The sequence below is a fragment of the Cinclus cinclus genome, chromosome 2 (assembly GCF_963662255.1).
Source record: "Cinclus cinclus chromosome 2, bCinCin1.1, whole genome shotgun sequence".
NCBI classification, from domain to species: domain Eukaryota; kingdom Metazoa; phylum Chordata; class Aves; order Passeriformes; family Cinclidae; genus Cinclus; species Cinclus cinclus.
The window spans coordinates 109,059,659-109,087,386 of NC_085047.1; the positions used below are offsets into that span (position 1 = coordinate 109,059,659).

At 39.6% G+C, this 27,728-nt stretch overlaps 1 protein-coding gene across 1 annotated transcript; it reads left to right on the forward strand.

Moving 5' to 3' along the window:
• On the forward strand, positions 1 to 27,332 carry PRRG1 (proline rich and Gla domain 1). The gene is made up of 5 exons (XM_062514968.1): positions 1 to 84; positions 2,537 to 2,636; positions 15,851 to 15,979; positions 20,148 to 20,308; positions 26,814 to 27,332. Exons 1-5 carry the CDS (start codon positions 1 to 3, stop codon positions 27,330 to 27,332), a joined length of 993 nt encoding a protein of 330 aa, XP_062370952.1.
• Positions 27,333 to 27,728: the final 396 nt, after the last annotated feature.

The window sequence follows — 27,728 nt, forward strand, 5'->3', positions numbered from 1 at the left end:
ATGGGACCCCTGAGGGGAGTAAGGGTGGAGAGCGCCCCGCTGCCCTCCAGCCCCCGCCGCCCTCCGGCGGCCAGCAGCCGCTCGGTACGCTCCTCTCCAAGGGTTTGTGCCTTTTCCAATTATGCCGGGGGAGAAAACGTGTGAAGTGTATTGAACAAAGGAAGAATCCTGCGGGATTTCTGTTTTGGAAGAGGTTAACGACTCTCTCTAAAACAGGCAGATGATAAATTTTTCTCCGAAGTTTTAAAAAAACCCTATCCCCCAAAAGAAACCCGCAGAGCACAGCCGCAGCCGTCCGAAAGCTCTCGTATTCCTGTTAAAAGTTTTTGCGCGGTCGGCAGGGTCACCCAGAGGCCCCGTCCGTGCTGGAGCTGCGGTGGCCGGGACGGGCGGTGCGGCTGAGGCTGTGAGTGCCGGGCTGGGAAGGTGTTGGGGAATGAGCCCGACCCTCCCGGGCTCTGCGGGAATTCCCCTAGGCCTGGTGCTGGCAAGGGAACAATTCATCCACATCCACAGGAAGCAGGAGGGGCAGAGGGGGCCTCAGTGTTACTACAGTTGAGGCTGGGATTGAATGTTGCATTGGTTGAGGAGTGAGAGAGCGGGCAGTGATTTGGGTTGTTGGGAACAAAACAGAGAGGAATGGAGCCAGTAAGTAAAATGAAGAAGACTATCAGCATATGAAAACACTTTTGAAAGAATTTCAAATTTTCATAGAAAAGTCCATGAAGAGGGAAATTATGCAGATGTTGGTGTTATAGATTAAAATCAAGACCTTATATTTATTGTTACTATTGACTGTCACTGAAAAAACCCTAGTTGCACTTTTTCTGCTCATTTCCACCTCCTGTACCATCTTCCCCGGTGCTAGCACCATTGTTGATACAGCAAGGGGCAGGAGTGGCATGGAGCATTACCCACAGACTCAAACTGACCTTTTAGACACTTTTTCTGATTAACCTAGTTAGTAATCACATCTGTTTCCCTGCAATCCGTAGGGATGCTTATACTGGCTCAAGGAAATGTGGCTGGGAGGGAAAGAGTTTTTTTAGTTGCACATAAATGAGTAGTATGCATGTGGAAGTCCTGTTTTTGAATGTACACGTGTGTGTTATGCACACAGACACACACACCTGTGTAAAGGGATTTTGCAACTGGGAGGTTGAACATTCTGACCCTTGTGTTTAACAGAGGGAGTGCCATTGATAAAGCAGTTGTGGGGGAGGTTTGCAAGTGCAAGAGGTGATGAGCAGTCTGAGGAGATTTACCTAGTAAAGGTGACCGAGATTGCAAGAGTAGTTCCTGCTGAACTAGGGGAGAGAGATTAAAAGCCAGAGAAGAGGGGACAGGGAACTTGTGTATGGGAGTACTGCAATGGAAACAGGAGTGAGATTTTTACTTATTTGTTCAGTTTCAGCTATCTCACTTCAACCTATTCTAGACTAGAAAACTTTGTTTTCCAGAACTAGGCTGGAGCCTGGGATTGTAAGTAACTTTGTATTCTTCGAACTAGCAAATATCAGGAGATCCCTGGGTGCAACTTGGATAATCCTTTTCTCACACAAGTTCATCCAGAAATTTGTGTCCAGCTGGTGTACTCAAACCAGCAAAGCATTGCATCTGGTTTTAATACATGCAGGTGTTGAGATCATAACTAGGTGATACCAATTTTCTTTTGAGAGAAGTGGATAGTTACCCACAGAGTAACTGTACTAATATTGTATTTTCCAGAAACACAAATGGAAAACTGAAGTTTTGAAGTTAGCTTTAATTCAGTCTCTTCATACATCTAGATGAACCTACTGTATTCTATTAAGTAATAACATTTGTTTCTTGCATAAAAAAATCCTTTTGCACTCAGGGTATTAAAGGATGATGAAGTATTTTGGTCTCCCTTACTTTGGTCGTGTGGTGTTGAGACATTTTCTCGATGTGACTCAAATCTGCATCAAATTCTGCTTTGACTATGGAATTAAAAATGTCCTAGTATCTTCTGTTGTGCTTATCACCTTAGCAGCTCAGTACTCAACTAATCCTCCCCTTAATTGACAAAACTCTCCTAGGATAAGGAAATTATCCTCCCATTCCACATGAAGAATGAAAGATAAAACTATGGAGACCAAATCTGGTCCAGGTAGGATCTGATTTTTTTCAGGGTATTGAGTTCAGTTGTCTTCATTTATGTCAAGTGCACAGGCAGAAATAAATTGAATGTCTGTTCTAAACCTATTCTGCTTTTGCAAATCAAGCAGACAGATTTTGGGAGATGCATCCCTAAAATCAAATGTATGTATTTGATATCCACATTGGAACAGCATTTTTAGGTAATTTATCTAGAGTCATTAATAAGTTCTGTGGCAAAAGCAGGATAAAATATACTTCAGGACAGTTCTAACTTACTTTAGACTACATCTGGTCTGTCATTTCAAACAGCTCCCTTTTCCTGTGATCCTCTTGTCCATCATTTCATTCTGCCTGCCTCTGTGACCTCCCTCACTTGTGATAGTGTAATCATTTCCACATTCTTTTGGTGACACAGATCACGGGACCAATCATTGAAAACAAATACTTATCTGACTTACTTCTGGCTCTTACCTGGCTCATAGAAACAGCTGGACAGCCAGAGAACAAGATCCCAGGTATGAGCACTGAGGAAAAACTAACCCATTTTGCCCTTCTGCTTCCCTCTTCCATTATTCCAGTAAATCTTTTATGTGTCATTTCTTCCCATTTACTCAACAAATGACACCAGATTCCTATAGGCAAGAATTCTCATTTTTTTGCACCATCCCATTAAGAGCTTTTGCTTTCAGTTTGTCAGCCCAATCCTGAATTTTGTTGCTTGTTTTCATCTTGTTCTTTCATGAATTCCCATCAGCTGTGTTTCCAGGATGCTGTCTAGTCTGGCTGGTGTTTCTTTAATGGTTGTTTTGCTTCAGCTTCCAAAGGCAATCTACTTTCTTGCCCCAACCATTGCCTCCTCTCCTCTTCCACATTATAAACAAAAGCACTTGCAATGTGCAGGGGAGAACCCTGCAGAGCTGGCAGAGGAGTGGCCTGAATGACCTAATGTCTGGTCTGTTCTCCTGCCAGCTGAGTTCAGATGTTGGTAACTGTTTGACATTTTAAAATCTAATCTGACCATGCCCAGCCCTTTCCTTGTTTACCTTTGCCTGTCTTACTGATTCTTGTTAAGTAAAATTTGATACACATTTGGGAGGTTTGAAATACACTTAACCCATTCTTTTCTTGCTGACACTTTTGATGATGCTGATTATCAAGTAATCAGTGTTTTAATCAAGGTTCCTAAATACTATTATTAGAATAGCTAAGTTTCAAAAGCAAAGCCTGTTGACATGCTGACAGTTAAAGAAATTCCATGCTAAGCACCTAAAATCACACCATGGATTTTGGCTTGCTAAGAAAACAAATCTGTTGAGAGCTCTTTTGTGCCTATTTCAGGCTGTTGCTTAATTTAATGACACATAATCCCTATCTAAAATAACTTCAATTTTGAATAAAAGTTAAGCATCTGTTCAGAACTGCATTTATAAAATCAGAGAGAAATATATGTGCACAGCCCAGTATACTGGAGTTAGCATCCAGGGCTGAGATGTGCACACTGTAGCAGCACAAGAAGTGTTGCCCATTCTCAAACCAGGAATGCTGCTTTGTGCAAATAGATTACTTTTTTGACCATAGATGTCTTTGCATGAGGGAGAGACAGACTATCCTGCAGTTGCATTTGAAAGATCTTTGAGATCCCTTGCATTTTACACATTTCATTGTGCATTTTACCTGCTCAGTGGAGTGTTTCATTTAAAGCATTTGAATCAGCCTTCTCATGTTGCTTCTGAAATCAATTTTGAAAACTAGCATCACATATTTGGAGATCACACACTCAACACACTTCCAGTTTTTCATCTCAGTGATCAGTCTGTACCAATATGATTACTCCAAGAGTGGTCAAATTAAGTGGTGCTAAACTCTAGAGACACTATGTGACGTGTAGGACAGGAGTCATTTGTCATACATAAAACTTAATCCCAGTGCATTTTGTCAACTGAAACTGCAGAAAATCTATATTTGCCAGAACTTCAGGGTGGGTGAGATTTTTTTGTTTGTTTGTTTACACCAAGAATTGTGGTAATGCTGGATATTCCTGTTTTGCTGAGTTCTTTGTTTTCCTGTAGTATAACAATGGATGGACCTGTTTCAAGATTCACTTTACAGCAATTCTTCTTTAAAATCTCAGTTGCTAAATTAACTGTTTAACATAACTGTCTAAACTGTAATATTTATTATAATCAGCTGTATTTGTAAATGTTTCCTACTTGGCATTGAAGAATGACTCAGAAGGTGTGAATTTGTCAGTTCACTGTTGTGAAGGCAGTTTATGGAATACTAGCAGGAAAATTCATAAGTAGTGGCTTCATCAGACATGTGAAGTTTTGCACCTGGCTATTTCTCCAGGTTTATCAGTGAGTTGTTTACTGACCTTGTGTGTATTCTTTAGCTTTTATTTGCAGACTGTACCTCTTCAAACTATTTACCAAATAAACTTGTGAGGAGAAACAACTTTCTGCTCGTCTTTCTGTCCCTCTCTCCATTCTCATGGTTACGGGCAATAATGAAAGGTTAAATGAGGTTTCAGTGTCAGAATTAGTTAAATCTCCTGCTGGTTTTCCCATAGATTTCTCCCATTTCAGTGGCAGCTGAAATGAGCACAGTCTGTGATATTTTATTTCAGTACTTCTGAGTATCAGAAATGGAATGGACTCACTGTACTATTTGCTGTATGCTGCTGTTGGTTGTCAGAGCTGTGGGCAGCAGTGAAATAAAGGCAGGGCCTATTGAGTGTGCAGCTGCATAAGCAGCTTAACTGTTCTAAGCTTATCCCACTGCCTGAAAACAGGAGTTCTTCCTTTCCACTCCATCCTTGCTGGCTTTTGCACTTTGACTGCTTCCTTGGTGTTCTGCAGTTAACTGCAGCAGGGACCTGATCTGTTTTATTTTAAAATAAGTGAGGAGGTGAACAAACCCATCTTTTATGGCTAGGCCACTTAGGGTGAACTGTAAAGAAGTGCCCACCTACAAGCTCATCAGATCTGCAGTTCTCAAAAGTGGAAGTATAAAAGCACTTTCACTGTGGCTGTTTGCTAGGAACTCTTGGCAAAGATTTGATCAAAGTTTTAATCTCAAGGGAAGAAAGAAATTTCTTACAGTGAACAACATTGGAACAACCTCCCCAAGAACATGGGGGGAGTCCCTGTAACTAGAGGGGTTGTTTTTGCAATTGGACAGGGTGCTAGATAGCCTCATCAGGGCTGCCTTCCACACAAAGGGTTGGACCAAACAATCTTTTGACATTCCTTGTCTGCTCTATGGTTCCATGAAACTGTTTGTATGGGTGGAGCGATTTACACCAGAAATACACAAGGTGGAGATGCACCTGCTGATGAATAGCACACCTAGAATCTCTGCAAGGACTTCTGCAGTGTATTACATATGTGAATGACTTCCCAGACCTAAAAAATATCAGTGGAGTGTTTTTTTGCATTGGAAGATCCTGGAGTAAGTGTTCAGCTTAGTGGGACAATAGGGGAACACCCTTTTAAATCTTCCAAGAACAAAATATTAGGCATGTTAAATTCTGTTAGAGGATCTGTCAGTTATGAAGGAAGCTTTCAAGAGCTAACTTTATTCTGTGTATGCTTTTGGCACAATTAAGATAAATTACATCTTCAAATACAGCTAATTGCCCACAAAAATTGGACACATCAATTTGGCATGTGAGTTTTAGGAACTTCAATGTGAACATCCTCTGAATTGCTTTTGTTACATGCAATTTTGTGCTTCCTAGTCAGGCAACATGGGTGTTGTATTGGCTTACTTTATAAGGAGTAGAAGAGCAACAGAATTATTGTTTTAGCTTTGGGATCTGCTCTAGTGTTTTTACAGTGCTGGAAAGTTCAAAAAATTGTTTGTAAGTATGACCTGATACTGGTAGGTACGGATTTATGCTGTGTGATTGATCAGTTGTGACAGAGTTTCACTGTGACCCTTATTTCCTTATAAATTGCAGTTTGAATTAGATGTTAGTTCATCTTCCAATGTTTTCTCCAGTTATGATGTTCAGAATGCCTCCATCTCTAAATCAGTGTGCTTCCTTTAGGAAAACTGCCGTGAATTTAAGGTTTTCTACTGCTCTATAGTAGTTGACTGGAAGGGACCGTGAGTAAAATTGTTGGTCTAGAGGTCACAAGGGATGCAAAACTAGCTCTCTGAGAGGTTGGCTTTGGGGGCAGATACAGCCTGGAAGGTTCCCATTTCCTTTCTGTGGCTGTCCTGGGGAGCAGAGCAGCAGAGGAGAGGGACAGAGCTGAAATGCAGAGCACAAAACTGCATCAACCACATCAGGGGGCTGATCCCCAATAAAGGGTGAGTGGCAGGAAAGGAGGAGAAATTCCTTGACTCCTCTTCAATGCTGAAGTCTATACCCTAAATGTGTAAATGAGATTTGTGGGTAGGTTTGTTCAAATCCTGCTCAAAAAAATATTAAGTGTAATGCAGTAAAATAATGTGTGCTTCTTCATGTGTTTGGAAATTCAGGTAAAGTTATGTGCGAAATAATGGACATGGGTGTTGAGAGAGGGAACTAAGAGTATTAAGTATTTAAAATCTGATTTATTATTTTTTTTTTCACCCTGATTTGTAGGGCTCTTTAGCCTTCTGTTTTACTGCAGCTGCTCTGTGGATTCTGGTGGTGTACAACTTTCTGTATGCTCTCTTTATGCAATTCCTCAGTGTGACAGAAAACTTAATAAAATCTCTAAAGGAGTTGTGCCTCATTATCTTTTGCCTGGTTACCATATAATTCAGTAAGATGAAATATGTGTTTATGACTCTTTCATAACTTCTCTGCAATTTGATTTTTGGTTGACTGGAAAATCCCATTAAAACATGCTCTGAAATGTTGTCATATATGCATTGCTTCAGGGGGGACAGGCAGGGTGGAAATTTATATTAAAGCATGCTGACGGTGCATAAATGCTTGGAAGAGCAGGCTTTGTTTGCACATTTCTCTAGCTTAGTTTAGCACTGCACAAAGGAATTACTTTTCATTGGTGTGGGGTTAATTTTTCTAAATTAAACGGGGTGTTAGACACTGGCCTACCAAACAAGTGCTAAATACAGTTTCTGTATGGGGCAGAATGATGCTTCATCCCAGAAAAAACAAATAAATTTCATTAAGTAGTAATCTTATGTTTGTATATAAAACTATTGCTCACAAAAGAAGGATGCCCATGTGAAACTCCCCAGGTTCCTTTTTACTGCAAAAATGCACATTCTGAGATCTAGAATCTTTCTGGGGCTTCTTAATAGCTACTTGAAAACTACTTGTAGTTAAAAGGTAGTCTGATTTTTAAAAGTAGCTGTTGCTGCTTGCCTTTCACAATATTGTAATAATTCCAATAAAAAACTTCAGTGAGTTGAGGAAAACCTTTTTCAAATGTATGGAATTGTCAAACCGCTTTTTCTGTGAAAAGAGCAGACTTGAATATTGGATACAGATTAATAGAGTTGTAGGCTGAATTTTGTACAGCTGGTTTGTTTTATTGGAAAATCTGTGAAGATATTTGTGACACGTGGGTCATGGTTTTGCTTTATAAGCTGTGTTGGGGAAGAAGCTATCTGTAAGAGTTTCAGAGCAGGATAAATAGTACATTGTTAGCTTTGATCTTGTGACCTTTTCTGAGCAAACAAACACTGTACCTGTAATGAAATTACATTTTTATGAATGGACTGTGCCCAGAGCCTCTTCCTTGGCCCTTCTCTGTCATGTCTAGAGAGGTATAATCTAAAATAAAGGTAGCAGTCTTTACTTTTTTTCTTGTCTACCTAACACATGTATGCTTTTGAAAAGCAGAAAACACTGTTGTACTTTACTTACTATGACCAGAGACAATGAAAAAGACTGTAGGTATTGAGTAGGACTTCTAAAGGGACCACATGCCATCTGTCAACTCGATTTCTGGTTGTGTCATGGTATTATGTGCTGATATTTACTCCCCTGGTCCTAATCCAGTTTTAAACCACTTTGGAGAGGAGATAGCCAGGGAGTTACCAATAAAAGCTGCATCTGGAGAATTGTGTTATAGTGATCACCAAATCTCACCTTCATTTATTGATTTCCTTTTTAATTGTTTTAATCTATTTCTGCTTTTGTCCTGAGCAGCATCATATGGCAGCAAGTCCCATGAATTATACACCATGTGAAATTTCAGGTCCTTTGCCATATTTACATCCTTGTCTGTTGAGGTGTGGGTACCCCTCAGTTTCTCATGTTGTGAGAAGTAATGGTTGGCTGCAATGTGCTGCATGTGTTCAATTAGATCAACTGAATGCCTGCCTTCTCTGAGCTGAGAGGTTTGTTATACAGTGATGATTTAAACAAAAAGGATATTTTCCTTTCCAAATAAATAGCAACATGTAATTTTTCATCCATATGCAATGCAGTTTTCAGCTGAAGTTGGGAGCTGCTGACTGCTCCTCAGTTTGTTGTCTGTAAAGCATCAGGAGATGATCTGAACTACAAAATCAAAACTGGCTTGATTGTAATCTAGAGAAGAGATGTAAATGTTTCATTTGTATGGAAGCAGGGATGGAATAGGGGAAGAAAGTAAGATGAGTGCATGTTCAAAGCCCCTAATTTAGGGAGGCTGTAAGTGAAAACATTCTGCAGTACTCTGATACAGTTCATGTGGTTTTTATTTCTTAAAAAAGTGCTGGCAGGTCCATTGATTATTTTATCTTACTATACATTTTTAAAAATACATGATAGATATTCAATAAGCAGCTGTTACTTTACTAATATAGCATAAGATTTTATCAATACATTATTTAACATTTCAGGCACTTGTAAATGTGAAGTGAAGGGGTCATGTGCTTTCTCTGGCCTATTATGTATTGACTTTGTGTGTTGCTTTATGATTTTAGAAGCTGGTAACATTTTGGAGATGAAGTTATTGAAACTGTTAATGTTTGGATGTTATTTTTGTAATCTGTAATTGCAAATTTCTACTCCTTAGGGGTGTGTGGGAACAATGTGCTTTTTTTGTTTGGGGAGGTGAGGGCTGGTGGCTGGCTGTCTCATAATTCCTGGATTAGCTGTCTCTGTGTGTCCCTTGTTGTGGTGTTTCTGAGAAACTACTCCAGTATTTCAGGTTTTTAGCCTTAGACTGGGCCCTGTGGTATCCTGTATATTAGCAGGATATAATTTCTGCATCAAGAACATACTTTTTTAAGACAAAAGACAAGCACATAGACTGCTTCAGAAATCTCTTGGACTGTGGTGAGATTTTTTATTTTTGAGAGGGTTTATTGATTAGTTTGTTTTTTAGTTTGACAGAGAGTGTCCCATTACCTTAGCTTTTGTCAACTCTTTTATCAGAGTAATTTTGTAGCCTCACAGGATGTTTTTCCTCAACATTCACTATCACCCCCTAATAACCTTTGTCTCTTTACTGAGAAATCCTTTTTATAGAGGTTCCTTCCTCAGTGACTCACTGCTGTGAGTGTGGTCATACAGTGCACGTTGGGTGTATCTGCAGTAGCATTTTGGATTCAGATTAGGAATCTTCCAGTTGTCACTACTTACTGTGCTTTGGTTTGCATTGCAGAAACATTTCAAAACACTCAGACTGAGATATTTTTGGATGAAGGTAAACCAGAAGATAAAGCTCCAAGAGCTGCAGTCCCACTGCCAGACAGTTCTCAGCTCGTGAAAGCAAGTTAGAGCTACCCCAAAGTGGAATTCTCAGCCTGTGTTGTGTAAGTGATGGGTCGTCAGCACCAACTGTTTAGTTCTTCGTGCACTCCTAGTGCTCTGCATTCCTAGCTAATGTGAGTGTAGTCATGGATAAAGATCATTATTATGCACTTAGGTGTTATTATTCATGGCCACTGTAATTGCTTCAGATAGAGTCCAGCTATTCAACCCTAAGTTAGAATAGATGATATCCAAGTGGCTGACAAGTTAGATTTGTCAGATGGCACCCAAACACTAATTAGGTCAGGGAGCACCAGATCTGTAGTGAAGCTGTGTTCCTGTCTCTGTTACCTTTTCACCTTTCCCACTATTAATCTGACTTCCTTCCATTCCCTAACATGCTTATCCTTGTTATCCAGCTGCTACCCCGAATCACAATATTCTGATATCTCACATGTGCTGGCAATGCTCTTTCCCTGGTCTCATCTGTTTAACCTACTTGAGTTGCCCCCTTACAAAGGGCTGTGGAGCTGAGCCTGGTCCTGGACATGGTGTTAGCTTCCTGACTGCCCACTTTCTGCTGGCAAAATAGATAATGATTTCAGCTGCCAAAGGCACTGTGACTGCTGAAATAACTGCTGCAATTGGTAAACCCATCTTCACTTCACTGCAAGCATTAATGGATTTTTTCTGTTCTTCTTGGTCATTGATTTTCATGGAAAATGTGTGGGAGCACAGAAGAAATCTCAGTGTCAGATTTAGTTAATAGGTACTGGCAGAGGAACAGAATGTGGAATAGATAAGTGACATAGCATCAGTTTTGTGTCCAAACAAAACCAGGATTAAAACACATCCTACTGTGAAAGGTTTTTTTAATTGTTCATCATTCTTACTTAAAAGAGAGGACTTTGTTATTGTTATATCAACATTTCAATGGATTATCAAGTTAAATGCTCTAACTTCGAATTCCTAAAGCATAGGATATTGTATAATCTAAAGCTGTGTCTTCTGACAGAAGAAGACTACAGAAGAGTGAGGTGTCTGAAATTGTACCCTACAGACTGCTCAGAAAGGCATGGTCTCCTGAAGATTTGTAAAATGCTGGTTTCCACGCAGATGGTTATGCAAGTGTTCAATTATGCCTCCCAGGAACTGCCTCATATGGTCCCCAGGAGTTTTAGAACAATGCAGTCCACCAAAATTCTTCCTCTCTGTAAAGTTTTGTTACTTCTCCTGCCAAATGTCCTGCTCGCCAAGATGTATCAGGAGAATGTTCTTGTTTGGTTTTGAAAGGGAGGGGAAGGAAGAGATAGCTTATAGCAATTCTCCCTTTGAACCTCTGGAAGTATCCAGAAAATGACCAGCCAGAATATTACCACAGCTTAAACAGAACAAAAAACACTGAGTGAAGAAGGGGTAATGATGTTGAGCAGAAGCTCAGACTCAGTCTCTCCAGCTGCAGTCCTGAGGTGCTCCCTTCTCTCTGCTAACAGGGTGGAGTTGTGCCCTGTGCTTGCTCATTCTGTGAGTAATGATCTGTTTCACTGGGTTTAGGGTGCAGTGGCAATCTGCTAAGTACAGGCTCCTCTTAGTGATCTGGTCTGTGGTTCTGGGTGCTTAAATTAATGATGCTGTTTTATAATGCTGTGATCAAATAGCATATACAAAGCAGAAGGTTTTTCAGATCTCTGCTTTACTCTTATTCTTGTCCCATGTAGTCTGAGGTGGGATAAATCTTTTGCATCCTTATCTGACAGACTAGTTTAGTTTCCAAAGTGTTCCCTCCCTCTCTTTTCCCACCAAATTGCCTGGAAAACCTTGCTTTTGCAAGCAAACTGAACTTAATAAATACAGGGTTCTCCCATATCCTATGGAATTCCTGTTCAGTGAAAAATCAAGGTATTTTTCCAGCATTTGAATCAATGTAAATTCTTTGGTATGCTTTTCCTGGGGAGTAAGCTCTTTGGAAGTAGATAACAGTAAATGAAATTGTAGTCTTTTCAAGCATGTAAAAGACGTGGTGGGAGTGGCATTTTTTTAGGTAGGCACATAATACGTTCTGTATAAGTGGCTGTCAGATAATTAAATAGCTACACAGGAAGTCAGATTGATCATGGTTTAATATTTCTTCTCAACAAACCTCCCCCAGGAGTGTTCCAGTTGTTGCATTGCACTGGTTTGGGATGGAGGAGCAAGAACAGGGGTGTTTATTTTTAGACTGCATGTCTACTGCTGTTTTAGTTAACAGTGTCCCTGGAAAGGACCTGCTTTCATAAAAAGCTCTAGAAGAACCTAAATATTGATAACTTCAAGAAATTTTGCTGCTTCTTGGCTTCATGAATTGTACAGATTGCAAAACTAAAATTTACAGCTGTTCCACTTGTCAGAATGGTAAAAAAACCACTTCCTCCCCTCCTTACCTGGATGCTGTCATGCACATCCCTCCCCAGCTGGGAGAGGAGCAGGGGGCTTTGCAGTATTTGAAGTCCTTTTTAACACAGCAGGTGAGAAACTAGGTGAGGAAAAATACTGCTGCTGCTTTACATTAGACCTACTTTTCCTTCTCTTTCTACTCCCTTCCCTTAAGAACTAGCTTTGTTCTCAATGTTCTGTATCCTTGGAACACATGACATTGAGGGAGAACAGTGCAGGCAGTTTGTGTGCCCTCAGTCAGATCCTCTGTCCTTTAATGGTACGTGCTGCACACTGGTTGCCATTAAGCTTGAAATCAGGAAATGTACCCAGAAGAGGTGTGTGCCTGGCAGCCAAAGATGGTTATCCTAATAAATGCAATGAAATCCTGCAGAAACACTGTCTTAAGACAGCAGCTTTTAATGCTGAAATTAGTTACCTTCCCAATTTGAGACATTGCTAGAATATGATTATCACCTTTGGAAATATGTATGCAAATATTCTATGCTTTATGCTTATAAATAGTGTATGCAAGATTCGGGTACTTTCAGAATTGAGAAAAAGAGTATTTTGGTTAATGTTCAGCTTGGTTTGTTATTTCAGTATTAGTTCCTCTTTCATGCAAGATGTTTCTCCTTGGTAAGAGGCTGCAGCCCGTTGGTGGTGAGCAGGGTACTACTGGTAAATAGCAGGGGTGGTCGTGTGTCTTCTGGGCTCTCTCACAGGCTTTAGAACTCAGTGCTTCCCACTGAGTCATTATAGTTCCTACTAGAAGTGTGTGGTTCATTGTTTTTTGTTTTGTTTTTTAAGCATTCTTCTGGCAGCCAAGCAGGCAGTCAGGAAATGTCACCTTTTGGTTGGATCAGCTGCCATTAACTCAGAATTGGGACACTCAGCATGGGTATAGAGCTATCCAACTGTCCACTGTGTTGTCACACATCTAAGGTGATGTATAACCTTAGAGAAGAGGGATTCATGGAACAACAAATTTTGGTGTTTCAGTAGCGTTTCTGAAGACTTAAAAGCAGGAGACAAAGTAAGGAGTTGGACAGAGGAATAAATGAGTCAGTAGTAAGTCAGGATGTTCCCGTGGTGTGACCAGCCCTCTTCTGCTTTATTAGCTAGCTTATGATGGTAAAAAAGGTTTTTGTTCTTGTCTTTGTTCAATCCCTTCCTCCAAGCCACCTTTGAACAATTTAGTCAGTTTGAACCAAGAGTGTCAGATTAGAGGACTTAAGTATAATTAAACTCCTTTTCCTTTAGGGGAATGAACTGTTATTAGAGGGTAAATATGTGATTTGTGGGAGCATGGAAATGAAGAAGTTTGAGAAGAAAGTCAGGAGAGCATAGAAAAAGCACAAATGGCAGAGAATGGGCATAATTAGTTCCTGGGAGTTCTGAATGCTTGTAACTGCTGTAAAAGTCTAATGTGGATTGATGAAGGGAAGTTCCTGCTCTACAGCCACTGACTGAAAGGCTGTATTTGATATTTCCTAGAGAAGGGCATACTGGTTCCCTCTGTAATGAAGGAGGTAAAGTGAAACATAATTTGTGTTCTGCAGACACTTCAGCAACTCTTTGTCACTAGCCCTTAATACAATTTCCTTTGAAGACATTAAAATATATTCTTCCTTCTCTTTTTTCTTCTCCCCGTGTTTTCCCCAATTTCCCAACGTGTGTGTCAGTGTTCTGGTGTTCATTCCCAGAGAACATGACATGCCAAGTACCGAGTGCCAGGTGCCAAGGCAGAGGCAGTGACTTGCTCTGCTCCTGGTGGAAAACATCCTGTAGTGGAGGGAGGCACAAAATCCCCTTTTTCCCAACACAGTTCCAAGTAGGCAGAGCCATCACAGGGGTTGTGACTCATGGATCTGGATGCTTGTGTCCTGTCTTGGTTTTTTTTGCTTTTATTCGTTTTTTATTTTGAATGTTGTAGCAGTCCACACTGGAGTTTTGTTAAAAGGGTGAAACATTAAAGACTAACTGAAATTTGTTGCAAAAAAAAAAAAAAAGGACCCCATTCAATATAAATGTGTGTCATTTACTGCATTGCTGCCCCTTGACAGAGCAAGGGAGCACTCCTGGGTGCTGCCTCTTCAGTTGTGTGTGTTTATTTGGGAGGCTGTTGCTAAACCAGCTGTCTGAAACTGGTAGGTAACAAATGGCAAAAGAAAATAATAATGTAACAAGTGAAGAAAATAGTTAGACCACTAGCCAAATCTTTCATGACCTGTTTATTTTAATAAGTTTATCAGCTTCTTAATTACAGATATTTGGGTTGTGACAATGTGACTAATCCTTAAATGGCACTAATTTTATTTTTATTCAAGAAGCAAAGGGCAAAGGTTATTTGTTTTGGCATAGAGTAGTCTGCTAAGAAAAATTCTGTCTATTAAAGAGGTTTTATATATATATATATATAAAATTAAGCCCTCTGCTTCTGTTAAGCCACAGTACTTTGTAACAACAAGCTGAACACTGTGGTGGTGAGATTTCAGAGTGCCTTAATGTCTGCTCTTTATTCACATTTATTTGCCTTTACAGAGATTTGGTGAACTTGCTTTAGAATCACTTTGCTCCTTCATCCCACATCTTTCAGTGCCACTCCTACAGTTTTGCTGGGAGGCTGGGATGTCTTCATGGAGCACCATTCACCTCAGTGCTGCAAGTACTGCAGTCTGCTCTTGCATGAGGAGTTAGAGTGCTGGGCAGGCCAGCTAATGGAAACATCAGCTTTCCCTCTTTGTCTATTGCAACAGCCATGGCAAACATTTTTGACAGAAAGGTTTGCTGATGAGGGTTTGGGTTTATGGAAAGTGAGGACATCTGAGTGGTGTGATATGTTGATGTGTAACCTGGCCTCTGAAGACTGGTGCTAACCCTTAGGTATAGGTAATTTATTAATAAAAAACCCTTTAACCTTGTAGTGTTCTACTAACTTGGTTAGGCAGTTGCACCTTTCTCTTACTTTGCTGAAAGCTTTTATTTTTCTGACTTTTCCCATACCAAAAAGACTCCAAGGAGCAGCACTACTCTTGCTTCCTCCAGATGCAGTTCTTATTGGCTCTCTGCCTAGTGGGTGCAATGAGCTTCAGGCACTTTCTCAACTGAGAGCATCTCCTGTCTGTTCTCTTTCCAAGAAGAGGTACAAAGTGCATGTAAGTTCTTGTAGGGCAGGTTGGGATCCTCTCATGTAGTGCAAGTTCCTTTGCCAAATCACAGGTCTTGTTCTGCCCTTGAACTTTATGCAGGCATCCTGTTTTAATCAGTGCCTGACTCTGAATGAATTTCCATGTGTTCATTCTGATTTCAAAAAAATCTGATCTATAGACTAAAGATAATGAGTTGACTTGATGATCTCTGCAGAGTGAATTTAACTCTTAGTTAAGGTAGGTAATTACAATGGAGAATGTAATACCTTTAAAGTTCAATTAGGCAAAACAGGTTGCATTTTGTTTGAAATTATGCACAACCTCTTATTTCATATTAGCATTTTTGATATTTTGGAAAGCCTTGAAAAATGTTAAAACATTCACCATTTCAAAGGTTATCTTTTTCTTCCATAGTGTTCCTATACTAGTGAAATCATCCTGCATGCAGTACTTGTACAACTCCAAAGTTGGATTAATTTTGATCATGGAGTTTCAAATACTGATGTATTTTTACCAGTATTTGCAAATAAAAAGAAACTTATCCAAGTTGATTGTAATTGGCAAACTCAACAGGATATTTCCTCTTTTGTTTACAGACTTGATATTTGCAAGTTCCCTGCCTTGACAGCAGTCACCATGGATAGTGGTAAGTTTAACCTACTGATGAGTGTGCATTCTCTATTATTTCCTGTAGACAGTAACACACCCCAAAACTGTCTTCTGCTCATAATCTGTCTCTTAGCACAAAAGGTGCCTTCTGGCATTGAACTGGTTTTGATGTTCCAGATGATGCAGATCTTTGCTCACTGAGCTGACCTCAAGTAATGCAACTGTTCTGACAGAGGTACTATTTGCAGACCATAAAAATCATCACAGACTTACTGAAAGCTGGCTGCAGAGTGAAGACCACAGAGCTGAATTTCCAACCTTGAGCACTTTAGTTTTAACTGCTTTTAAGCTTGTCTCTGTAACTTCTGATTGTCAGAGCAGAAGTAATTTTTTAAACTTTATAAATAAAAAGCACAATTTTTTTTCCTCCTTCCAGCCCTATTCAAACCAAATGTATTTATTAAGAAGACCTACAGAAAGATTTAATAGAAGCAGCAGCTTCAAATTTAGAGCTAAAACATTTCTTTTTATTATTTAGTAGTTATTTTAATCTGCGTAGGTGTTGGTAAGGAGTCAAAAAAGGAAGCTCAAGAATGGTCTCAATAGAGCAGGTTTTGGTTCCCAGGCTGCCCTGGGCTTTTCTTCAGCAGTGCTTCAGTGTCTCAGAATACTTTTCCCATGCTGCTGCTCCCTGTTCCCCCTGTCACTACAGACCTAAAGACTGTTTCCTTTCTCTGTGACAGCTTCAGCTGGCAGGCTGCAAAATATTTGTCCACTTGTGTTCGTGCCTGGCTCCAGTTCTAGTTGAATTCCACCTTGCTAAAATATCCATTCACTACTGGGATAGCAGGCAGACTTTCCAGAGAATGTGTAATAAATTGATCTGATTCTATTGTTCTCTTCAATAATAATACGTGGAACTAAGTCTTTGGAAGCTTTCTGATACATTAAACCTTGGTAAAAGCCAATTATTGCAGTTACATACAGAGCAGAGGCATGTCTGAAGAAATTATGTGTTCAAATGCATTAAATTTGGTAGTTGTATTACTTCATCCATATCCTACAAAAATTGGGGAAGTAGAAGAGACTTTGGATGATTTGTGTCTTATATAACACCAAAATAGTGATTTTTTTACTTTATCTTTTATTTGCTAGTTTATCTCCTTAACAAAGTGAAAAAGTGACTTATCTTGCTTCATTCCTTTATTCTTACCACATGCAAGTCTTCCCTGATTATGTTCAGCTCCACAGTAACAGCTGCAGTGAATTCAGCCATGCTCTGGCTTATCTAGGTGGGCATCCAACCCCAGTGGGCTTTTTGCACACTCCTATCCAACTGTAGCTGAATATCTACATGGTTATGGTCCTGGAACACAAAGAAGTCAGAGTTGGTTCTCAATACAGTTCCATTATCTTTTTTTATAAGATTCATCAGGCAGTGCCTGGTTCTTATTAAATCTCTGCATTTCAGTTGCAGGTTTTTATTTCCTTGGTATATTTGGGTTGACTTCTCAGTAGGATTTGAAGTCACTAGGATTATGCAAAGCATTTAAAATGTCGCATCCAAACAAAAAAGTTCATATACTTCATTTTTATTGCCAGCCTTGAAGGGTCATAAGGCATTCCTGGTCTGGACTAGACAGAGATTTTTATTTATCAGATACATTCATAATTAATAAGGCATGCAGTTTATTTTCCTCAGCAGGCTTTTTTGTCTCTGTAGTATGTGCATTTTGTATACTGTATTGTGAGAGAAGGCAGACCTTCTGAATATGGTTTGTTAAATAAAAACTTTGGGATTTTAGATAGTCATATATTGTCCATTCTTGAACTGAATTAACCTTTTTCTGTTCTTCATCAATGCATTTCAGAAATGTATGATTATCTCCTTTTGGAAAACTAAAATATTACCTAAAAACTCAGACCAATATGTATCAAATGCAATATTTCTTAACATACCAGCTTTTAAACCTTTACTCTGTTTGGAAATTGGAAAGTGCATGCAGAAACAAGTATTTATATCTTGTTTCTGAGAGCCAGAATCTGTAAATCAAGGTATTTTCAACTACCTGCATTTTCCTGTGTTTCTTTTCCCTCTGCATCTGATACAAAGCTGTCATCAGTTCTCTCATTGCCCTTTTTGGGGGATGGATTCCAGCCATGAAATGAAATTCTCTAAGTTTTATCTGATGAAGGAAGGGAAATTTAATTTATAGTCCATTATCTACTCTTCAGTGCCTCTACATATGAATACTCTTAGGATAGTCTGGCCTGACACTTGTTCCCTTCAGGAATGCCCACAAGGAGCTGGGGGAAGTTGGAAAAGCACTTGCAGTCCATCCCCAGGCATGGCTGTGTGCTGCATTCCTGATATGGATGAATCTTTCAGCTCATCACCTTGAGCTGATAACTGAGGCATGAGGCTGAAAGAAACTAAATTATTCAGGCCTAGATGGAAGTAAGGGGAATTGTGTGGGAAGTGGAAAAAAGCCATCTTTTATTCTTTCTTTTCTGAAGAGATTTCTGAATGTTATTTAGTCAGTGAACTTACACAGTAGGAGATGTCCATGTGCTAGCCTGGTGGTGCTGAAGCAAACCAAATCTGTAGTAGGTGTAATTGCAGAACTGGTTGCACTGAACCCCTAGCATCCTAATGAGCAGAGTAAGTTGTGTGGTGCATGTATGTATGTATGTATGTATGTATGTAATGTATTCAGCTGGAAGCATGGGAGTCAGTGGTGTTTTGGAATTCAGTCTTCACATCTTCATATAATCCTTTGCAAAAGGAAGGTCACAGTCTAATGATTTGCAACCCAGTTGTGACTGACTGCCCCTGCCCGGATGCCAGGTGCCCCCAAAGCTGTTCTGTCACTCCCCTCCACCATGGTCTGCACCATGGGATCCAGGGAAATCTCAGCTCTGGTACCTGGAGCACATCTTCCCCTTCCTTCTCCACTGGCACAGGGTAATTTTCTAGCAGCTTCTCACAGGAGCCACCCCTGTAGCCTGGCCATGTGGATCCATTACAGCAGTATAGTACAGACACTACACTAGTTGAGGTTAATTATGCCTAATTATGCTAATCAGTGCTGGCAAATAACACCACATCTTTCTAAAGCAAAAACACAGCAGTTTCCTTGCTGCCCTCCTTTTACAACATAAAAAAATAAGCAGATTAAGCGGGAAAAAAAACCCTCCAGAATAACTGCAAATGAAGCAATGCACAAATTATTGTATAGGCCAAGTAAGTGCCACAAATGCATTAGTGTGGCAGTGCACTGAATCATTATCCCCTCTTGCTGGCACTCAGAGCCCAAGAACAGTTCCCGTTGCCTGACCTGAAATACCTGATTTCCTGCATCGTGCACTGCAGATGTACCTCCTGGTAATTCAGGGTGATGGATTTTAAAGTATTCCAAGTTACTGCATATGTAAAAATCATTGGGTCAGAGAGTTTGATGGAAAGCTGGAACATCAGAAGAAAAGAGATTGCTTCCAGCTCTCCTCCTTGGACAGCAAACTAAGGGAAGCAAATAAAGAATACCCGTGTCAGAACATTGTTTGCCTTTTAGGATTGTTTCATTTGATTCATCAAATAAGGTGAGGTTTTCTGTATGGCTCAAAAAAATAGAAAGAGGCTACTTCCACCCCACCCTCAAAAGAGCACGCATTTCATGGCTGAGAGTTCTGGAGTGAAGGGAGGAAACCTGCTTAAAAGTTGATTAAGAAAACTTACAGACTTAAACATTGATAAATGCAGCTGTCTGGTGTTTGTGGCTCTGGGTAACAGTCATAAATATTTATATCAAAAACTTCAGAGCATTCTGCTGTGATGCCCTCAGGCAGTTGCAAATATCATTTTGGATGTTGACAAGCAGGATTTGTTTGTTCTGTGTCAGCTTGAGCTGAGCATGTGCTTGTCTCTTCCAAGGACTCTTCTTGGGCACCAGCTTCAGTCTTGTTTCGCCACACATGACTGTGATGCTGCATTGAGGTCTGTGCATTTATGACATTTTAGCAATAACTACTGAAATTGTAGGCCCAACTACTTATCACAGTGAGCAAAACTAGGAAAGGCCTTTTATCATATCAAATAAAGGGAAAGACTTTTTCTCAAAGGTATATTTTCTTGGAGCAATTCTAGCATGAGGTTTTGGGTGTCTATTTTAGAAGTGACCTTTGTTGACTCTCCTGTTCTTATTCAGTGTTCTTAACAGAGGACAAAGCCAACTCTGTGTTAAAAAGATACCCAAGAGCCAACACGTTTCTGGAAGAAATAAAGCAAGGTGACATAGAACATGAATGCAGAGAAGAAATCTGCAGCTATGAAGAAGCAAGGGAAGCGTTTGAAAATGAGGAAAAAACGGTATGTTTTGCTGTGCATGTAAAGATGGGTGTGGTGTATTTACACTAAACTTTTAGATGTGCTGATTGCTGGTGTATTTTCCAACATTGCATTAGATTTGGTTTTTGTACAGGGAAATTGTACTGGCAAGGCCAGTGGATTTAGTGGCCAAAATGGCACAGGGAACCCTGCAAATTTCTTCAAAAATTTACACAGGTGACGCATTCATTGATGAGCCGTTCACTCTTCAATGGCTGAGCTCTACATCAAAAAATAGCAGTGTATTAAGGCATACTGGATATTTTAAGTTCTTGGCATCTTTTTGTTAGTGGTGCTGTGTATCTCACATGTAGCTGATGAGATGGTTAAGGTTGGCATGAGAATTTTGTGGTTTATTTAAATGAAGTTGTAGGATATGTGGTGTCTCTTCAGAGCTGCTTCTTTCTGCACACGTGTGTTTTTACCTCCCAAACTTGACTTGCTGTGACTATTTCTAATGATAGCTCATTGCTAAAAATAAAAATAATATAATTAAATTAAACATAATTAAAAATAATCTGTACAATGAGACAACTTGTGTAAAATTCTAACACAGTATCACTTCTGCTTTTTGTTCCAGTCACTAGAGAAAACATAACCTAAACATATTGTCTCTCAGCTTCTTTCTCCCATTTAGGAGCACTTTATGCTATGGTGATGAGCATTTCCCTTGCAGAGGTGTTTGGGAAATAGTAGAATAGAAATAATTGCATTTCTTTTCTGCCACGAGTGGTGAAGGAGCTTCCAATAAGGTCCTGACTTTTATCCATTTCCACTACTGTGTCCTTTTTCCCTGGCTGCTGTATTCTGCTGTGGGGAGTTGCTGATGGGCCAGGCTCTGATAATGTGCAGTGGTGCCTGAGCAGCCTCATTTACTTGGGCTGTATTTAGTGCATTGTCCCCCAGCAGTATCCATCCACACAGCCACTTAGTAATACTTACCATCTGTGTCCCAGGGGAAGGGAATGGATGCAGTAGACTGAGAACATGATACAGTATATTCAGAGAAAGACAGGATCAAAGCTTTCGTAGTATAGATAGACTGGAATTCAGATAGGGGTTGTAGCTTATTTATCTCATGATAACTTTTTGTCTAATCTCTGTCTTCGTATTTTTTATCTTGTCCACTTGCTTCTTTGTTTTTCTGCAGTCTTCTGGGCAGGTCTGCAACATGCAGATTAGTAATATTAAAAGAGTATCGAGCTGTTCCCTCAAGTAAAGTTTGGTGCATGAGTTTTTAACTAGCATTGTGTATGTCAAGTGTGCATGCCATTCAGTATTTCCAACAAAGGCTTGGGAATTTTGACAGATACAGAATTATTATTTAAAACTATAAAGTAAGTTATAAAGATCAAACTACTATGTTAGGTTGGAGCCAACAGGGAAAAAATTGCAAGACTTCGTGGGTAAAATAGAATATGAAATTCTGTGTTGACAAATGTAATGCATGTGGAAGAATTGGGAACATTCATTATAGTGTACGATTGGCTCTGAATAGAATTTGGGAACAAAATCTGAATTTCAACCTATGAAGACTTCAATTTAATGCTGAGCTCAATGACAAAGACAATGACACAAAAAAAAAAGCACACCCACTTACCCACTTCTTGAGTGTCTACAACTCTTATCTCTTTAAAAGCAAATTATTAGGTGAGGAAGGACCAGAAAGTGTGACAATTGATCAGAGATATGGAAAGACTTGCATAACAACAACAGATCATCAAATAATTGAATCAGGGAATATGTGATGCTGTCTGCGAGATGAAGGCTGATCTGAGGTCAGTCACTTGCCATCCTTCTGATAGCAGAGCTAAGAGGGCCTCAAAGGAAACTGGAAAGGTACAGGGTCAAAGCAAATAGAAGTCTCTCCTCACCACAGCTAATGGAGCTGTGGACTGTCTTGCCACAGGATGTTTCAGATCCTAAAAGCTTGAATAGGTTCAGAGAACAGTGATGTAAATGAAGGGAAGATAAATCAGTCTGGAACCATTAATTAAAAGGAATCAACTTTGGCTAATGGAAATTCTTGAGGTACAAATATGTGAAATCCGGGAGAGAATCCCTGCCTGCTCGTGTTTGAGCTCTTTCTGCAGTCTCCAATGATTACTGTCAGAGAAAAGTTATCAGATTAGGTGAGCCCTAGGTGTGATCTTGTAACACTGTTTATTGGTGGTGCCTGTAGCCTGCAGGTAGCACTGCATGTGGTTACTGGTCAGGTGTCAGAGATTGTTGGGAAGCGCAAAGATTTATTCAAATGTTCCTGTGCAAAGTATCTGAGTGTGATTATAGCACTGTATTAATATAATTTCCATTAACTCATTTTTTAAAATTAAACTGCATGAAGATTTTAAAAGCTGAAAGTCACAGATTTTCATTGCTGTTGCAAATTTCCAGTGAATTTTAAATATTGTGGAAATTGCCGAATTCTCTTTGTTGCTTTATTCAAGCAAAACAAGCTACTTCTAAAAAGTTTAGTAAGCAACTCAAAACTTGTCAGCACCAGATCTAAAATTATATGATCGAGTAAGACTTCCAGTGTTGCTCTGTATGTAATTATGGAGGCTGGATAAATACTCAGAAGATGTGACTCTTTTCCTGCTAGAAACTGGGGGCAGACCAGAAGGGAAGAGTGTAGCTGGTGCATTCACTTCCCCTTATTGCTTTGTTCTCACCCTCTGCCTGGCAAATGGAAAGTAGTCTTCTGGCTTATTATCAGTCCACCTTTAAAACAAGTCAGGCAATTGTCAAAGAATCATTTGAGGATGACAGTGCTGCCAAATGTAGTAAAGACCTCCCCTGAAATTCTCAAGAGAGTGTGAGTCTTGACTTCCTTGTGGATCTCTTATTTGATTCAGCATTCAGATTCAGCTAACTGATACTGACTCAGTTCTGAGAAGTGAAAAGGAAACAGAATTCTGAAAAATTTTGCTGTAACTGTCTCTGAGAAGCCTTTGAGAATTCCTTTTCATTATTCAAACAGGATGTGCCAAAGCACTAATGTACATTCAGAAAAATTGTTCTTGGCAGGAATATATGGTTGATGTTTTCTAAGTCTTTTCCATTACAGTTATCTCATTCTGTGGCCTGCTTAAGTTTTTCAGCCTTATAAGGCTTTTACACCTGGTATTCCCAGTTGTACAGCACTCAGGGATAAATGATTACTGAAGTGTCCTTTTCATTAATCACAAGTTAGTAATTTTGTCAAGGAGAAAGTCCCTTCTGTTGTTAGTTAAAGAGACCAACAGTTGTGGGAGGAATGTGTGTTTTCCAGTTTATAAATTACTCTTTAACTCTCTGTATGAATTTTACAGATACTTTGTAAATTTTCAGTCTTCCCCTTCTTGGTCTTTTTCAAACAGCAATTTCTTTTTTATAAACAGCAGCTTGTACAAATCCTCACACTGTGCAAATTCATGTAAGTTGTCTGTGGCTTTATTGGGCAGGATTTGATTCTGACCAGATGTCTTGTACTCCTCCTGCACCATCCCTTTACTTTGCAGTGTAGCTGTGGGGTGGCAGAGCAGAGGGAGGGCGAGCTTGGCAGCTGTAACTCAGACCTGAAGGATGGATTTCCTGCAGTTTCTGTCAATTGTGGCAGTCTGAAGCTAGAAGTCTTTGTACTTCTCTTAAAGAGGTGACTTACAAAAATGCAAGCTGGGAACCCAGGATCTAGTATGCTAACAAGGTTATTTTTTGTGGGGTTTTGTGGAGTTTTTTGGTTGGTTATTTTTTCTTTTCCTGGGAAGGAGAGCATTTGAAGTTTGGGGGTTTTTTTCTTTGTTTTGGTTTTTGGTTTTTTAATGACTAAGCAAGTGTTTCTTTCTTAGTGTTTTCCACCTGTGTCCAGAACTGTATTCCTCTGTCTCTGTAAGATAGTGTTAGACCTAAAGTAATTTCTGACCAGGGAGTGTCTAAACTGTCTTAAATTTTCTTTGCCTTGCATGTAAATGAAAGAGGACATTAAACTACTTTCATTCTTAAGGCAGTTTAAACTCTTACTTTGAGCTCTTTATGCATCTGTCTGGTCACATCACCAAGTCAAACATCCCCAAAGCAGCACACCCTGTTCTGCACTAAGTGCCTGCCACTCTGGGAGAACAGAACAGATTTTCTGCTGCTTTGCTGAGTAGCAGAGTGCCAAGGAGAGATGCTGTTTCAGCTTTCTGAAGATACATTTTCTACAGCAGGTAAATCTGACCTAGAAGTAACATGGAAACAATGTTAAAATACCAGTCACTACTTATTACCCGTCAGTTGGAGAAGGTGCATTTCCTTTGCAGTCTGCAACACATAATAGATTGAAGTGTGATTTCTTCTTTTTCATCAAAACTACTGTTCTCCTCCAGAGTGTCTTTGAAATGACATATCCTTGCACAGTATATTTAATGACTTTCAGTAAATCTTTGGTCTTAAAAACAACCATTGCACAATTTTATTTCTTTGCTGCCATTGAGACCACAGAAGAGTGATGTGGAAAGTTTGGTTGCAGTTCATACAGCAGCCTTTCATAATCCTAATTAATCCTTTTCTGCTTTTATTTTGTTAACAATATGTTATTTAGTTCACTAAGTAATCTATTTAACTGTATTCTCACCAGATGCAGAAGTAATATGTATTCTTAATTGCCTGGTAGTTTGGGGGACAAGAGGGTAAATTGTTTGGTTCTGCCAGGTTTTACCATGCAGGAATCCCAAAAGCCCTCAGTTTTGCAGCTAAAGGCATTTTTCAGTGGGGTTCATTGTGGAACACATGTCAAGGAGGGCCCTTGTAGAGAGGTATTTAGAGTCCATCTTTGTGCTTTTTCTTGCTTTGTTTGAAGGAATGCCATCTGACACAGCTTAGATGACTTGGATCCAAGTTCACATCCAAGAGGAGCATTGTGTCAAACTGCTTGTGATATCAAGCCTTAAAATTTTGGGAAAATGCCTGATCCTGGATTGGAGTAGGAGTTGAAATTGTTTTGGTTTTTGAATTTGCACATAGACTTAAGAACAACTGACTTTATCTTTGGAAAAGAAAATTTACAGGAGAGTCAATTGTTTCATGCACTTGCATATTTGCCCTTAACCTGAGCAAATTCTGATCCAGAAGTGCTGTGAGTGTGTGTTTTGCCCATGGTGTGCTACCTTTGCACAGGGAAAGCTTGACCTTCATGCTAGAGGGATTGTGCTGCTTCTGGACTCAAGCTGCTTCTAGGGTCAGTTTGGTGGCATTTTCTGTTTAATGCTCATCATGTGGCAGCTAAACTGAAAAAACTGATGAATCTGATTTGTCTGTGCACAAAGTCACTGCAACCTGACTACATAATTTAATAGCAACTGAGCAATGACAATTTCAATTCTACCTGGTGACTATTTTATAAATAGTTGCATGAAATGTGTGCTGTCATTTAAAATTAATGTGATCCTGGCAGGAGCATGAGGGGGTCAAGTCTGTGGATTTTTAAAGATAACTGGAGTTCAGAGATTCTGGCATGGACTGGGTGGGTATCATTACATACAGTTTTTGGGGTTTGGTGTTTTTAACTATACTACAATATACTAAAATATACTAAATTATGACTGCAAAACACAGTGGAAGTGTTTCATAGTAGGAAAGACATTACAGGTGAGGATGGCTATGCTTTTGAGGCAGAGTATGTTTTTCTTTTGTACTGTTTATTCATAGCATTCACCACAGAAGAAATTTGATAGTAACATGATATTTGTGCTCCCACTTGTTCATATTAATACAGCAAAGAAAACTTTCATGTATTGGTGTCCCCCTTCATCTTTGTTTTCACTTGTTTGTATTTTCACTCTATGTTTCATTTTTATGTAGCTATGCTGTCAAGGTTTCTAGAATATAATAAGCTGTGTAATAGTCTCGTAGTTATGGAGCTATTTTTAACTCAAAAGCTGACAGTGACTGCTGTATAGGCCAGAGGGTGGGGCATGTCTAAATTATGATAAGACACTGCAGCATAGTTGTGCTTTGCCAAAGTGGTCAGTCTTTCTGAGCCAGTGTTTCCTTGTCAAATTGTAGTAGTGTATTATTCAATTTTAAAACAAACAAACCCTAAACTTGTACCTTGAGTGGTGCTAACAGATTCTGATCCACCAGATGGCTGATCTGCATGCTGATTAGACAGGGACTTTGGAGATATTTTTTCCCTAGTTTGTTTTGTGGTTGGGTTTTTTTCCTTTTCTTTTTGTATTATTAGTCCTGCTTAGTCCTGTCTCTGCTGCATTTTTGTAAACTTTGAGTGCAGATATGAGAATGTTAAAAGTGGTGAGGAGTTTGTTTGCAAAACCAAGTCCCTTGTATATCACTAATCACATGAGAAGAAAAATTGAAAGTTTGTGTGTGCTTATCCATACCTGTTGTTATTTTAGTCATCAGTATTTGAAATACTTTTTTTTCTCCTCATTCTTTAAAACAACTTGCTTACATTGCTTGTTTATTTACTGTATTATAGTTTCTGACATGTTGTGTCTTGCTCTTCTAGAAGGAGTTCTGGAAAGTCTACAAAAACGGACTCCAGGGAGAAAGTAACACAGGACATAGCTGGTATTCATTTTACCTTGCATTTCCATTAATCATTGGCCTTTTTGTTATCCTCATTGTCATTTTTGTCATCTGGAGATGCCTGTTTAAAAAGAAAATGCGTAGGCAGTCGGTGTACGTGCACCGGGGAGCCCACGGAGCGCTGGGCGATGGTGCTGATGGCAGAGGGCCCCTCCCGCCGCCTCTCAGCATTGTTCATTCCCCACAGGAGGAAATGTATGAAGTCAGTGGGCTCTCTCCAGGAGGTCTGAGCTATTCGGACGCACGGTCAGACTCAATATCCACAAGGCTCTCAAACTGTGATCCTCCTCCTTCCTATGAGGAAGCCACTGGGGAAATCAGTGTGAGAAGAAGTGAAACTGAACAACATTTAGATCCACCCCCACAATACGAAGACATTGTGAATTCCAGTTCAGCCAGTGCCATTGCACTAACCCCCATTGTCACCAGTACTAAGTAAAACAAGAAGAATGCCATGGACCATTTAAAAAATCTTTAATCATTTTGTAGCACTTTATCTTGGCTTATTATGCATTTCTGTAATTTAAAGGACTTGTATACGATTGGTTTCACCTTTTTTAGGTTCACTCGTTCTTTGGGTTTGGGATTTTTTTTTTTCCCCTATCGAGTGTATTAAAAGATAAGGAATCTGTACTGAGAGTGTAGTGCAGATACAGATGTGGTGCTCTGTCATACTTCTCAAAAGTACCTCTGTTTTGACGGATGTCACTTGTTTTATTCCAAACACTGTCCACATTCCCCACAAGATTTGTGGGATCCCCCTCCCCTTTCTTACTGCAGACTGTCAGAATTCCTTGCAATAGGGAATCCTTAAGCAACATTTTGATAATTACGA